The sequence below is a fragment of the Nymphalis io genome, chromosome 13 (genome assembly GCF_905147045.1).
Source record: "Nymphalis io chromosome 13, ilAglIoxx1.1, whole genome shotgun sequence".
NCBI lineage: Eukaryota > Metazoa > Arthropoda > Insecta > Lepidoptera > Nymphalidae > Nymphalis > Nymphalis io.
The window spans coordinates 10837755-10854880 of NC_065900.1; the positions used below are offsets into that span (position 1 = coordinate 10837755).

A 17126-nucleotide genomic window follows, 5' to 3' on the forward strand; every position below is an offset into this window, starting at 1 on the left:
TGACTTCATTTTTCGGGATAGGATATCCCTCATTTGGATCACAATTTACCGCTATGCTTCGAAAATCGTCGGCAAACATTGATGTAATTATTGTTTTGTATTTATATATATAATTGTCGCATATAACATTCAGACATTTCACATTTTCTGACATTTCTTCTTTCGTGACATTTCACGATCGCGTTCTGCGATGAGTTTCGAGTTTGTTACAGTTCAATAGATTTAAAAAATGTATAATCGTTTTTTAAAAATTTATATGTATTTTAATGACTTGGTCAATAGGTGTTTATAAGTTATAAGAATAGTATTAAGTAAATCTTATTATATTTAAAGTTAATGTCACACATTCGTTTAGTACCTGAATAATGATTGAGCTTATTGCGAATAGAGACACTATCCGTTCTAACTGTATAAATACGAAAGTGTGTTCGTACGCTCTTCTTTCACGCAGCAACGAAGCTACAGTTCATTTAAGGATATAGTTACCCGTACTTAATATAAAAAGTACACTTATTTACGATAACATTTGAAAAAAAAAATGTAATATGTATAGACACTATCAAACCAACGTCGAAAATTTGGCTATTTGCAAATTGGCTACTTAATGGTAAATAGTAACCTCCGTATACATTATAAGAAATATTAAATACCTTACGCGCCAATGCGCCACCGACCTTGAGGTCTAAGTTATCTTACGTCCTATTGTCTTTACAATTCCGTATCAATCATTTTTTGATTCGGTTTTCATATCTGAGCCATGCCTTGCTTTAATTTTACTAGTAGGTTTCTGTTTTTTTTTTTTTAATTATTACAGATTTAGATTAGATTCTGCTTTTATTAACTTTTATATAAGTAACGGTATTAGTGTGTAAACAAGTCTCGTATCTTCTATACTTTCAAGTATAAATAATCAAGAAAAGGAAATTTATAAATGTATTATTACATTTTAAAAATTATAAAAAAAACTTACTAAAAGTAATATACGAAAATATACGTCTTTAATAACTTCTCCAATAAAAACTCCGTCTAATAAAGGAATACCACATCATATAAAATTATGGGACATGTTTATTTACCCAATATAACTTTTTTGAATTAAGTATAAAAAATAAGTAAATGTTGTGCAATCGGTGTTTAGATATGAATAGTCACTGTTCATTAATATAAATATTATAAAAGATCTCATATAATTATATAGACACAAAAAATTTATTGGTTACGTATAAATGTTAACGAATTATTTTATTTACAAACTATTACCTATCTCGTAACCCTACCTATTAACTTCCTTCACATTTCATTCTGTCCACTGTTAAAGTTATAAATTTGACCTTTTATAAATTTTTATATTGTGAATTGATATATGTATATATATATATATATATATATTGATAAATGTTGTATGGTATATAAATATATATATATGTATATGTATGTATAACGCACTCGGCGGTTAGGTCCTGCAAGTATTCTAATGCAGGGTTGTCTGGAAGAGATCACTACTTGAGTGATAAGACCGCGCTTTGCATGCATCATGTTGAGGTCCGTAATTATGTTTATATAGCATGGTTTTTCTTGAGCTTTTGTTTTTCTTTTTCTTATTTTTTATTTGTATTTGTGTTTTTTTTCAATGAAGTTGTTTAATAATAATATAAATGTATATTATATGTACCTGTCTTCATACAGATAAATATAAGTATAAAAATATTTAAGATGTAAATAATTGAATTAGTGTAATGATATAACCACTCAAAGCGAGGAGGTGATGATACATTTCATCATCATGATGTATTATCACTTGGATGGACATTACCATCTCAGAAGATAATGAGCCAAAAACGCTTGGTTTGGTCGTTGCTGTGAAGTGCTGGTGATGGTATAAATCCTTAGTAAATTATATATTAGGACATATTACGTATACACTTTAGAGTTAAGAAATGATGTGCAATATATGTTTAATATAACAATAAAAATATTTCTTGTATTTAATAAATACAATAAAATAATTACGTATTTTAATCACCATTAATATGTCCATGACTGAATGATTATTAATTGAACATATACCTATATAGCTAATTACAAGTTCAAATATATTCTGGCATCTATATTCTGTTTTTTAATGCTTGATTTTCACAAATATAAATGGGGTATGTGATTTAATTGCCAGACTTCCGATTGCTGAGCCGTAGTAAATTTACGAGCAGCTAAAGTTACATCTCTCTAAGAGCTTTTTCTTTGAGAGCCATAGGAATAAACTTTCAAGGTTAATCGTTCAACATCTCTGATGGTTTTTACTACAAGAGATGTAAATAATTCATTAAATGCAGCTTAGTAGGCTGGTATCCTAATTAATATTCCGACTTTGCGCCCTTGAGCACCGCCATCTTGTACAAATGATACTAAATAACATTTTTTTCGACATGATCATCTCTACGGCGTCACCTGTATTATAAAAAATTATTACAAAAATTATAGAGCATAAAATTTCCTTTGGGTGGAATATTAATTATCCGAATTACATTATGCCGAACTTGGAAATTAATTTGAACTCTATTAATCTACCAAATTACAACTTTCCTAGAACTTTTGTAGTTAAATCCTTTTATGTCTAATGTCTGGACTATCCTGTGACGTAGTCTTACGCAGTCTTAAATCTAATTCTGGCATAGTTTCTTATATACTTTACTGTTAATTCAAGTTATTGTTTGGCTAGTAGAAAAGTGTTTAATAATCAGTTCATAAAAGTGTTTTACCTTTTAGTGAGTCTTATAAAGACGAAAAGAGGAAAGACGAATATAAAAGTAGGAGAACACACGTTCTACTTGAAACCGGGAAATTATAAATCGAACAAGAGGAGATGGTGCTGCACGCAGAACAAGTATTGTAGGGCTTGTCTTCATATTGTTGATAACAAAATAGTTGCCATATACAATGAACACAACCATGAGAAAAAATAAAACATTATTGAAATTGAACGAGGATTTTTTTACAGTTTTTTTTTAAACTTCGGAAGTAAACAAATACTTTACCAGATATCATTATAAAAATGACGAAAATATATTTGCATATTACCGTAATGAAATCTATTATTTTATTTTAGATTTTATTTATACATTTTACAAATTTACTCAATTTATTTTAAAGATAACAATCGTCAAGGCAATAAAAATAATTAATGTGACAATCGAATCATTAATCCGTAACAGCCTGTGAATGTCCCACTGCTGGGCTAAAGGCCTCCTCTCCTCTTTTTGAGGAGAAGGTTTGGAGCTTATTCCACCACGCTGCTCCAATGCGGGTTGGTAGAATTCACATGTGGCAGAATTTCAGTGAAATTAGACACATGCAGGTTTCCTCACGATGTTTTCCTTCACCGTAAAGCACGAGATGAATTATAATCACAAATTAAGCATATGAAAATTCAGTGGTGCTTGCCCGGGTTTGAACCCACGATCATCGGTTAAGATTCACGCGTTCTTACCACAGGGCCATCTCGGCTTTTATCATTAATAGAACATTTAAATCAGCTTATCTCTAGTACTATATTATAAACAAATGCAGCACTATATTAGAAAAAAAAAACTTCTAAAGAAATAAAAATATGTTTATTATTATTTTCTATATATTTCAGAATTTGATATAGCTTTATGTATCTTATACTTTTTGAATGGTAAATTTTACATAAAAAAATCGTAAAATATCCACATAAACAACATACAGCTGCATAACCATTGTACTAAATACTGGTTGCTTTTTACAGCGATACTTATGACGTCAGGAAACGGTTACACTTTAATCCACTACAAAGGTTTCAAGTTCATCAGAAGATCATACGTCGCAAAACTTACGAAACGAATAAGATGGGAATGTTCATTCTACAGCCGCCAACGATGCCAAGCCCGAATTCACACTATAGAAGATCAAATTGTCTTGTTGGAAAACGTACATAGCCACAAACCGGTTGTATACAACAGTGTAATCGGAAAAGCTTTGTCGTTGCCTGAGAATTATCAATAGTTTTCGTATCAAAACCTATGTCATTGTTATTGAAAATCGTTGTATTTCCAAAAAAATTATTAAGATGTTCTGAATAGTAATTACGATCAAATGATTTTTTTTAATAAAAAAATGTATTTTAAAAGTCATCTTCAAGATGCTCTTTTTGTTTGTGCATTTTTACAAATTTATGTATCGTTGTTTTTAATTCAATTTTAATTGATTTAGGTACTATATTTTTATATTTTAATTTATATATATAGTTGTATTAAATATAGCTGAAATTGTTATTCTACTTTGATATTATTAAATCATTTTAATTTAAATAGTATTGTTTTTTTTAATAACATAAGTGTAAGGAATACCTACATTTGTCTTCGAGTTGTCAAACGTGTTTTTTAATTTACTATAAGAAGATAGACGACAACATGAGCCGCCTGATGGTAAGTGGACACAACCATTCTTAAACATAAGACACCAGTATTTACCTTTTATACTTTGAATAACAAACGCTAATTTTTTATATATATAAACTATACGTATTATGTAATACAGAATACCATTTTAAGAAATCATATTGGCGTGTTAGGATCGCACGTTAAGAAACTCACCTTATGACGTTACTCGTTTTGGCTCGCTGGATTAGAGTCACAGACAATTAAGAGGCAAGATTCTATCACGTTTTATTCGTATTCTTATTATCGATGAAAAATATTTCCAAATGATTTTAAATGTTAATGACAATTTCACCCCACTTGTGGTTATGTTATATCGAACAAATTATAAATTTTTATGTCGTACAGATTAAAGTGAAAAATAAAGAAAGGAAAATATCTTGTCAATTAATATATAAACTGTTCTATATTCTATTTATCTGTATTCTATTTATCTGTACCTAGGATATATATAAACAAATAAAGTTGTGTCAATTGAAGGGTGTAGGCCCGGTGTTTTTATATCCATGATCTACCTTTTTTATGCACAGTCTCCGCAGACGTGATACTATACAAAGCTGATAAGATTAGACTTTTGTGAAGTATAAGAGAAATAATAAAAATAAATTATTTATTCATTCATATTTTACAGCAACTTTCGTGACTTCACAGAGAGGTAACACATTGATTAGCTTGGAAGGATATACATTTTATAACAAGAAGAAAGTCGCAGGGCTAGATATAAAGAAGAGATGGGTCTGTTCCACACACTTCTGCCGAGGATGCAAAGCCGTTATCTACACCATCGACGATATCATTGTTAGTGTTAAAAATGAACATAATCACCAACCGACATCAAATCAAATGAAATTGTTTAATTTTTTTGGAAAATAGAATAATCGTTTTTATATTTAAATGAATTAAAAAAAGTTGAAATGTTTGTTTACGGATATCGTAATTTACTTAATTGTTATTTTTATTTATATTTCTAAATATTGTAACTTATATTATTGACATCATTTAATACATATGTTATATATAATTAAGAAATTTATTGTTTTAGTTGCAAATTTAACATTTTATTATGATTAAGCTAAAGCTATACATTCTTCAGTTCAATATTCATGTTTAATTACTTCTAACGTTTCTCCTTGTTGACAGTCAAAATTATAACATCTAAAAAAGGAAAGCCGATGCTAGTGATCGATGGCTACAAGTTTACAAAGATAAATGACAGCAGGCGAGTTCCGAGTGTCAGGACGAGATGGGTGTGTTCTGTGCGCTCAGTGTTCAAATGCTCAGCTAAGTTGTGGACGATGGACGATAATACACTCATCGTTCGCAACAATGTTCATAACCATCCTCCACAGATAAAAGAGTGTAACTGTACAACGACTATGGAACATTAATACAGCAGTACTTGGTATTGTTGCGTTTCGGTTTGAAGGATGAGTAAGCCAGTGTAATTACAAGCACAAGGGACATAACATCTTAGTTCCCAAGGTTGGTGGCGCATTGGTGATGTAAGCGATGGTTAACATTTATTACAATGCCAATGTCTATGGGAGTTGGTGACCACTTACCATCTGATGGCCCATATGCTCGTTCGCCTTCCTATTCTATAAAAAAAAAAGTTCAAGTGCTTGTAATTTATTTAAATATAATTGGAATGTACATATTTAAGTCATCTGTATATAATTTGAAGTTTTATTAACATCAAATTTAATATAGCTGTACATAAAAAGATATTTATATAAGATATAACCTATGCTAGGTTGATAATAAGAATAAATCGCATCGATATAACTATATTTGCTTTTGTTTTCATTCGTAGGGCCAATGAAAAACACGGACAGGTCTCTCATTAAATTTAATACTTTTTTTCGATTTTTGTTTTTTTTTATGAAAACACTAAAAGCATTCTAACAAGTTTTTACTGAATAAACATGTAGTAGTTACTTTGTATAACTTATTTATGTTTAACTTTTTTTACAAGACGACAACAAAAACATACAATTATATTGTAAAATGATGGTGAGAAACGGTAAGTTAAACTTCTTTCGGTGTGAAAGTAAAATTATTAAGTGGAATTTAAGTGTAACGTCTGTGTAACGTTTCTGTCTCAAACAGGTTTCACTGTCACGTGTAACTACTAAGTTACACGAGCTACATATTTTTTATTTATAAATATCATTAATATACGCTTTTGTTAACAGCGGCAGTATTCGTAAAGTCCATGCGTGGGAACACTATGGTGAGGCTCGGTGGGTACACCTTCTCATATAAAAAGGATTACAAAGGAAAAGGCATAAAGAAGAGATGGGTTTGCTCCACGAACTACTGCTTGGGATGCAAGGCTGTCATTTATACCATCGGGAACGTTATTGTCAATGTCAAAAACGAACACAACCACGATATAAAAGAGAAGAAAAAAAACTTCAAGAAGGCTAATTATGGATAACCTGGTGATTAACAGAACTGTGTGAAAAGACTCGAATATATAATTATTTTGATTAAAAATGGATAACCTTGGTCCGTTAGGTCAAATAATATAATCTGCCTCAAATAAATAAATACTATGTACATAATAATTGTTTAGAAATAGATAGAGATTCGATGGGTTCCGGTTTGTTTTAAAAAATATTTATAAAATGTTGTTAATTTAAGAATAATTAATTATTTCTAATGAAATTAAATTTATATTTAAATGATTAAATGACATGAACGTTATTAATACGAGCACTAATACGCAATAAAGCCTTTGTTATACAACTCAACCGACATCTGCAGTGGTATTCAGTAAGAAATCACTTAATTACTCACTCGTGTGTTGTTGATGTTGACAGCCGACTTATGACGATATACTATTTTGATGCGTGCGATTCTTGAAATCTAATAATATTGACAATGTCACATATCACGTTCGAGTTTGTGTTTGTTCTTACATATTGCCACTGCTCATGGTTTCTATAATGATTACCTAGACCAGGTCACAGAATTTAAGGTACATATTCAACATAGAAATGGTCAGTTTATATTTCTTTTATGTAAAACTTGTGTTTTTACAAATAACCAATTGAGCTTAACCTTAAATGTTTTTTTCTTTAATTTAACCTTTCTGTTACAACCGTTTCTTGTAAAGTCGATTTAATAGTCCGCCAAGTGGACATTCTGCAAACTCGTCTAGGAGTTACCAGCTAGTCATCACATATTCTACCGCAAAACAACAATACTTAGTTTTGTTGTGTTCCGGTTTGAAGTATGAGTGAGTCATTATAACTACAGGAACAAGGGAAGTAACATCTTAGTTCCCAAGATTGGTTGCGCCATGGCGATTTAAGGAATGTTTCATATTTTTTACAATATGCGGTGATACGATGCCCACCTATCTATTTTATATATAAAAAAATCTACAATCGTAAGCTATAATTGGAATGCAGTACGCTTATTTAGTCATACGAATATGTTCATGTAAAATTAATCATGTTTTATTTTTTTAAATTATCAAATAAAAAATCAAATTCACAATATTTTATGTACTTTAAAAGAACTTCTTTTGGTGCGATGAAATCACAGGCGAGATGGTAAAATTATAAGGTCAAATTGAATTTCTATATGTAACAATAAAATGAATATCTTAGTGTAAGATATATATGAAAATAAAAGTTTATAATAAAAATCAAGCTTAAAAATTATCAAAATGCTCTTTAACCCATATTTTACTCTAACCATTAAAATCTATACTGAAACCAAAATAATGAATATTCGACAATTATATATTTACAATATTTGCATCTTTATCAAAAAAAAACCTTTCAAAAAAGTGTCCGTACCAAACGTAACTTTTACTAAAATAAAACAACAGGCTAAACGCAGCACGCGTCGAGCGAGTCTCATTGTCCTACCAAAGATAAGAACGAACTATGGCAAAAATATGATCACGTTTGAAGGAGTGCAACTTTTTAACAAAATACCCTCAAATATAAGAAATGTAAGCTCGCTTAACACATTTAAGACACGACTAGCCGCGTATCTTACAAAAGATCATTCACTTCTAAGCAAGTAGTCACAATGTGTTAAATGAGTATGGATTGATAAAGTGTCAAATAGTGTAATAACGAACGACGAATGTAATAATTAATTTTAAGTTTAATATTGTGCTCATGTAAGTGACGTTAGTCTTTATGGGAATAAATATTCTTTAAACCTAAAACCTAAATGGTGTCTTAACTATAATACCGTTATTATTTATAGATATTCCATCTTATACAATCCAAACGTCGCTGAGAGGCAATCCGATAATATCGGTGAAGGGATTTCGTTTCTCCAGAAGATACACGACGCCGAACCGCATAAAAGTCCGATGGCGCTGCTCCACACACCATAGTCTGGGATGCAAAGCCACCCTTTTCACAGTTAACGATGTAGTGGTTTTGTTAAATAATAATCATAATCATAACCCGATCAAGTCTTAAGCATTACTTATCTTGTGTTGTTATTTATCAGTAGTTTAAAAAAATTTTTTTTTGTATATGTTAATAAAACGTTCGTGTATTGACAGTTTGAGAAGGTTATTTCTGACGGTAATAGCTATGGGGTGAATGATCAAGATACAAAAGTGCGTGGAAACTTTGGCTTGAATAATGATTTTTATTTTTTTAATCAGTCAGTCGACAGTCAATATATTATTCTTAACACAAAACGAAATAATTATTTGCTAATATTAATCATCTAAATTCATACGTTCCTCAGAAATTTAATCTTATTTTATATATGTCAATTATTTCTATTTATTATTAGAATAGAAAAATATTTGCCAAATACTTCTTCCAAATATATTAAATAATAGTCAAGTTAATTGTTAAGCTGTTCGCAGCGCAATATGTGATTGTATAATGTTACAACAGATAATAAATTATCTGTGATAAAGCCTTAGCGGTTGATTTACAAACTACTAATTCCCTTGTAAAGCGCTTTAAGCTGTATTTATTGCGCATGACAATTAGTGTTAACTATTGAGGATTTGAAAGGCGTATCAAATGTTAACTAATTCAGCGATTCTCAATTTATTTGGCCGCAGAACAATTGCTCTTATTTTTTTTGGTGGATTATCATTTTGATAATAACAAAAGTGGTTGTATAATCTAAACTTAACAACCCTGTAGTTTAAATATTTTCATGTTTGATTTAAAAAAAAAACAAATCATAAATGAAATATAATTATTATAAGTATTATTGTACAAAAGAAAACAAATAACTTTTTAATTTGAAGAAGTATAATATTTAACATATTTACAAAAATTATATATATTAAAATTTATAAATTAGGCCTAAGGTCTGACAATCTGTCAAACTCGGAACCCTTGTGACCCTTCTAGAGCAACGAATCACCTTTTGCGAATCGCTGTTTTCATCATAATAATATTAAAAATAAATAAATAAGTCTATGACTATCATCTATCTGTAATACATAATATTATCCCTTTATTATTTTAAATTAAAAAATATACGTCTTTTTGATACTGTTAGCTTCCATTCTTATTTTGATAAAACAGGCGTTGTTTGGAAACGTCATTTTCATAGTTCAGTGTTCGTGGCCAGTTTAGTAGCTACGAGACGGCTGGAATTAGAGCGGGTAATCTGATGTAGCCCTAATTTGGCAGAAATGTAATAATTTATCGATTAAAACAGTTTTCAAAATTTAAGTGATCTGTCCTTTTTAATTATTTTTTACAGCAATTGTGATCTATGCTATACCATATTAAGCATGAAAAAACTTGTGTCATAGTAGCAATAAAAAGCAAGAAATTGTGGGGTATTAATTGCTCAATTATGTAAATATATTTAGCAGCTATTAATAGATGGATGAAAATCATTTGTTATAGTTATCGAAAAAATTGTGATTTTCTTAGTCATTAATTAGATATTTTTTATTACAATTTAATACAACGAAAATCGTTGCGGATTTGATTTGAGTAATTACGATTAATAAATTCCTTGTTTCGAGAAGAAATTGGAATTTTTAATTAGTCACTGATCGGTTTCAATATTCGTAATTTTTACATGATCAGACTTTTAGAAAGTCATCGTTAATTTACGACTTATTCTATAAGAAACAAATAATTAAACTGCATAATTAATAACTAATTTTACTTAAGTCTTAATCTTATACACTTATATAGTAACTTTCATGTACAACTATGATTATTAAAATTAGGCTTACAATAAACAATTTATTTTTAAATTTATCCATTTTAAATTTTTCATTAACATGTCTGAATATTTTTTTTAATATCAAATATATATTTCAAACATGGAATACTGATAAGACGATAATTTAGTTTCAGTTATTCCGCCTTACGAAATGATGACGTCGGCTCGCGGAAAACCGCTAATAGCAATCGAAGGTTATCGTTTTACAAAGGAAAACAAGCCAAGGAAAAAACGTTGCAATCGCTTGAAATACAGATGGCGCTGTTGTTCGCATGAGAGTATGAAGTGTAAAGCCTATTTGTACACGAACGACGAAAAAATTATTTTCCTATATAACGACCACAAACACCCGCCGACGAACGAAGTTGTTAAGAAAAAATTTCCCGCCCGAGTCTTGATTTGTTGACACCGGTACGGCGATGAGAGGTGACGGCTTGTCGTATGTTTTTGTTATAATTTTAAAATTAAATATATATAAATTTTATGGTTGATTTAAAGTATAATTAGGACAAACGTTGATTTTATTGTTAAATATACTTTAATTTTATTATTTTATATTATTTGAGGTTAATAAGTTATTTTCATTAATTAATGTTCTATTTAAATAATGTAAGGAAATTTCATTATTTTTTATACCAAGCATCATAGGGCCTTGGGGAATAGCCTCTTTCTACCTCCCTGCGTGGCACATATATGTACATCGTTACTAAGCTATAAGAAATATATGTATATATATATATATATATATATATATATATATTTTGTTAACGAAACTGTTTTTATCTATTTCTCTTTATTTATTTATTGGTTTTATTTAATTACTAGCAAAACCCGCAACTTCAAAATCTGTGACAGCTTAGTGACACATTTATTTGTGGTTGTAATTTTATTATTTTTTTTAAGTATTTATTATCAGCACCAGTAACAAGAGGAAGCCGTTGGATGCGGGTATCGCAAGACCGGCCATCGTGGAAATCCTTGGTGGAGGGAGGGGGATGGGAGACCTTTGTCCAGCAGTGGACGTTTTACGGCTGAGATGATGATTTAGAAAAAACCAAACAAAAAGAAAATAAAATAAAAAATGTATGTATTTGTACATAGATAAATAACACTATTAAACTTTAAATTGAATCATGTTTCTTTTATTTCAGGGGCTCATTTTACTATTTAAAAACAGGTAGTCAACCTCTCAGAGTAGGAGAGTACTCATTCCGCTTGCAGCCTTCAAGAAGACAAATCCAGCTTAAGAAAAGATGGCTATGTGTTTCACAAAGCTGGATGTAAGGCTTTAGTGATGACCATTGAGGAAGATATTCTCATTTTACGGAACGACCATACGCATTAACATTATAGCTTTACAAATTGCTCAATAATTATCACTTAAGCCTTATAATAAAGACTGATTTACATAATGGCGACTAGTCAACGTTTTTATTTCTGGTGACGTCATTTTAATATACACCATCCCTTTTAGAAATTGCAATACACGTATTTGCAAATAGGACGGCCATCGTAGTAATTTTAGTGGGTTAGATCCCACATACTATAAGAAACTCAGCCCTGAGCCCAGAAACTCCATTTATATATCTGTAATTTGTTATTTTAATATATTGTTGTAAGGGTAATGGCACCACTATGGTAAGCTAATATTAAGGTATGATTTATATTTTTAACATTTGTTTTATTTTTCAGGTACTTAGAGTTTCGAGGTGAGTTATGTTATAACGAAGTAATAAAATAAAACATTTTTAAATTAAATGTAATTTTCTGTAAATTTTAGTGATAAAGCCATTATGGCATGCAATGAATGTCTCGTTGGTCTAATGGTTAGTTTATAAGATTGCAGATACCATGGGTTAAAAACTCATTTGTCCCGAATCGGTACACCATAAACAGTTGGTGGTTTTTTCTGACAATATGAACGGAATTTGAAAGTTAACTGTGCCTCATATTTCTCCAGCTCTGTCGGACTGTCGTCCAATCTGGTTAATTATTATGAGAGTGAGGAAAGAGAGAGAGCACCTGTGTTTGTGTGCTCTATGATATCTACTCCTCAGTTGACAAGACATCGTTAGGAACCGTCGCTGTGACACATTTTATCATCATATCTTTTATCAATGATAACACGTCGTAACAGTCTGTGAATGTCCCACTACTGGGCTAAAGGCCTCCTGTCTTCTTTTTGAGGAGAAGGTTTGGAGCTTATTCTACCACGCTGCTCCAACGCGGGTTGGTAGAATACACATGTGGCAGAATTTCAGTGAAATTAGACAGATGCAGGTTTCCTCACGATGTTTTCCTTCACCGTAAAGCACGAGATGAATTAAAATCACAAATTAAGCACATGAAAATTCAGTGGTTCTTGCCCGGGTTTGAACCCACGATCATTCCAAAATACTAACACTAAATAACACGTCACTATAATGAAAATATTATGTTTATATATTGTGGATATAATAACATATTTTTATATAATTGCTTTTTTAATCTCATAATCTAAATATTGTATTTTAAATAAACTTATTGCAGTTGTTATGAGTGTAAGTTAAATCACGAGCACACATTGAATATTTACAATAACATATTTAACAATCATTTTTATTTTTGCTGTGTACAGGTTAAAGATGGCGTAGGCTTTGTATGGAATGATTAATATTTTTTTCTTACACTGCTAATGTTTATTGTGGTGATCACTTAGGTACCATTCATAAGCTCGTTTTTCTATTAATATAAATAATTTAATCTGAATCTAATAGTAACACATTTATTATCAATGTGAGCCAAGCAACAACGTACATTTCGTACAATTGCATTTATTTTGAAGGAAAACACTCAAAATTTTTGAATTACAATTCGCACTAGAGAACTTTTTTAAATCGCATTTTTTTCAGATCCAGTCTTCATCACCTCACTGCGTGGTAACCAGCTAATACTACTGGACGGTTACAGATACTCTTTGAAAACTTTTATGAAAATCAGTACATCTGTCAAAAAGAGATGGCACTGCTCGACGCACAACGGCCGCTCGTGTAAGGCATCTCTCATTACACTAGACGATGTCATTGTCAAAAAGAACACCGTACATAATCACAGCATTGTAGAAGTGAAACGATATAATGCTAATTATAAAAAAAATTAAAAGTAAATTTCTAGTAAAAAAATAGTGGAACTCTGTAAGCGAAGTACATAAAGTTGCGTCTCCAAAAGGAGAAAATTGGGAAAATATTTTGCTTTGTTTACAACTTAACACGCATAACTTATTATATTGTGTAAATAACGTAAAAACTATCTTATCGATAGTAGTATTTACGTTCAGTATGCCAAAGTTATTTAAATAATTAAATAATTATATATATTAATCATATTTTTACCTATAATTCCTATTATATTATATAATACCTATGTACATAGAGTAGTATAATTAGGAAAAAATTGCGAGTAATAAACTCTTATAAATATGCATTGTAGGTTTCATTTCTTCAGTTTATTTTATTTTCGTTCTTTTTTTTTAATTCTGGTAACAAGTAATTAAGGCAATTATCGTGGGTTTGGCACTTTTTCGATTTTGTAGTATTTTCGTTACGTCCTTGCACTGTAGCTGCCCTTACTCAGTTGAAATGATTTTGTGAACTCAGTTGAGTTGTAAGTAGAGTGCGCTCAACTTCGGTTTCCAAGTTGAAGCTGAGCCAGCGTACAAAATTAAAGTATGTCAGCCGGTGATATTACAATTTAATTTACTCTGCATTTAAATGAACGAACACTAAATCCATACTTTCTTATTATCTTCAAAATCTTGTTCAGAATAATATGCCTTAATTCTAATATTTTTAACCAAAGCTTCTAATAAATGGGTTGGTAAAAGTAAATGTTAACATAAGGGATGTTGTTATATGTTTTAAAAAAAGAATACTACCAATGTTTTAAAGAAATTAATAATATTTCTAGTTAGCCTCCAATTAAACGTACAGCTTGTGTTAAAAGTGGGGACGACAATAGCCCAGGGGTCAGGAATAACTCAGCGACTTTTACATCGCTAGTAAGCCATTACGCTATTGAATCAACTTTAAATAGATATTATGTATCATCAGCAAACAATACAATATCACACAATATATTATTGATGTATAAAGAGAAGGTAATTTGTGTATCAAAAATATAAAATTACTTAAAATTGATCGAAGTTTTCTCTTTACGTTAAGCTTGTTTGGTACGAATCTCTGTTTCAGGTAGCCTTGCCTATAAGCTTTGTTATGTACGAGTGTGTACGTGTGCGTGGTTGTGTCCACCACTATAACTATTGTAACAGTGCAATAAAACAGTTCGATGTCAACCAGCAATCGTTTTACTTATCTGTCCGCGTTTGTATACCGAACACGGCGCATATCGTACGTTTTTGCTAATAATTTATATAAAGGTATTTTTTGTACAGTAAAAATTATTTGCAATTCTATTGTAATTTATTGCATAAAATTAGTTGCTATTTTGTAATAAAATTTGTGATATAACCAAATCACTAGTTCTACTTTAATATAAATATAGAAACATTTTATTTTATACTTCTATTCTACTTATTATGGATGGTTAAAAAAAAAACAAAACTATAAATATTTTTTTTTTATATATCTTTTGGAAAAAAAGTTACATAAGTTGATTCCACTTCCTATTCCTAAATCAGTATCAAATTATAACAAGAAGTAACAAACTTAAAACAATTTTTGACTGTGAAAAATCTGAATTAATTATTGTATGACGTACTAACATTATAATTCTTCTTACAGGTAAACCAATATTTATATTGTCACAGAAGGGAAACCCTTTAATATTACTCTCCGGTTACAAATACTCGATGAAAACTTGCAAAAATGTCGGGAAATCCGTACAGAAAAGATGGCAATGTTCAACACACACAAACCGCGGTTGCTGCGCAACTGTTACCACCATCGACGACACCGTCGTTAGACTAAAAACGCCCCACAATCATAGACCAGTGATAGAACTTTGAAACTAAATTTTACTAGATAGTATGTACTCGAAGAGTTAACCATGCTTTCGTATCACGCACTTTACTTTACCACTAAAAAGCAACCGTACATTGCTGTCTGGTGACTGAATTCAATGCATATGTGCAATGTTAGTTAGTTATTACGTAGTTCTCGCTATCACTGGCAGAGCTAGTAGTAGTTAACACTTTATTTAACATCAACAAAGAAGCGTCAATATATATATATTTTATTCTAGCAATATTAAAGGCTTTATCTTTACTAAAACTTCAATTAGTTTTATGATATTATTTATTAAATTTTAACTAACTCATGCCAAATTTTTATCTAATATTGAAACATTATATTTGTACATAAATAAATAAGTAACAAACATGAAAACTAAATTTGTCTTCTTATACATATGTATAAGTTTGAATATCAGTAATGTGAATTCAATATTTTTATATAGAGCTGAAGTATGTGTGACTACTAACTCGTTGAAATTTCGATATTTTAAAAATAAAATAATGTGAAATACCAGTTGATTTATTATTTAACTTCAATTAAGAGAATAATAAAACTTTCACAGGCTTACTTATAAACGTTTCTTGGCGGCTGTTTATTAACACTAATTTTGCTCTTTCTGTTATTATTGCATTGACATTCGACAGAAGAACACAGCATTGTTTAACTAATCACCCGCTAAACAAGGTTTGTAAGGATAGCTATTATTCGAGTTTAAACCATACTGAATTCATAAATCTTAATTTAAATAACTATTATTTAAATTTTTGATCTTTAAAGGATGTTATGTAGGAAAGTACGAGTTTATCATAGATTAATCTAGTATGTAAATAGTTATTGCAAAGTATATAATTAAGAAAGAAAAAAGATTATAAAATTAGTGGGCATATATTTCAGTTTTCTATTATGTATATGTACTTAAAACAGTAATCTCAATGTTGTCAGGTATGAAACCGCAGTTCATAAAATCAAAGAAAGGAAACCAGTTGATCTTGCTCTCCGGTTACAAATACTACACGAAGAAGACCAGGGTCAATGGTGAAGTGGTCAGGAAGAGGTGGCAGTGTTCGACCAACAGCGCCCGAGGTTGCAAAGCAGCTATAAATACAATAGACGATGTCATAGTGTCCCTTAACATTTGTCATAATCACGAGCCCAAACCTAAGAGGGCATAAGTAAGCACAATCGCAGTAAGGGACATCGCAGACAAATACTACACGAAGAAGACCAGGGTCAATAGTGAAGTGGTCAGGAAGAGGTGGCAGTGTTCGACCAACAGCGCCCGAGGTTGCAAAGCAGCTATAAATACAATAGACGATGTCATAGTGTCCCTTAACATTTGTCATAATCACGAGCCCAAACCTAAGAGGGCATAAGTAAGCACAATCGCAGTAAGGGACAGAAATGAACGCCATCGTTATTTGAATTAAACATTTTTTTTTTACTATAAAGACATGCTCGTAAAGAAATTTGT

General features: G+C 30.4%; 1 protein-coding gene across 11 annotated transcripts in view; it reads left to right on the top strand.

Annotated features, from left to right (window-relative positions):
* Positions 1-17126, top strand: part of LOC126772691 (modifier of mdg4) — a 227170-nt gene that overhangs the window by 183187 nt on the left and 26857 nt on the right. Inside the window, exon 5 of one of the 11 annotated variants that reach the window (XM_050493200.1) lies at positions 16598-16842. The exons of 5 other annotated variants lie outside the window; for them this stretch is intronic. In XM_050493200.1, coding sequence (XP_050349157.1) covers positions 16598-16827 — 230 coding nt within the window. In that variant the 3' untranslated portion in view covers positions 16828-16842. Of the gene's footprint in view, positions 1-3763; positions 4036-5085; positions 5343-6649; positions 6910-10774; positions 11068-13537; positions 13801-16597; positions 16843-17126 lie in introns of those variants that run through there. 5 more of the 11 variants (XM_050493169.1, XM_050493161.1, XM_050493170.1 and 2 more) reach the window with 5 other exon arrangements.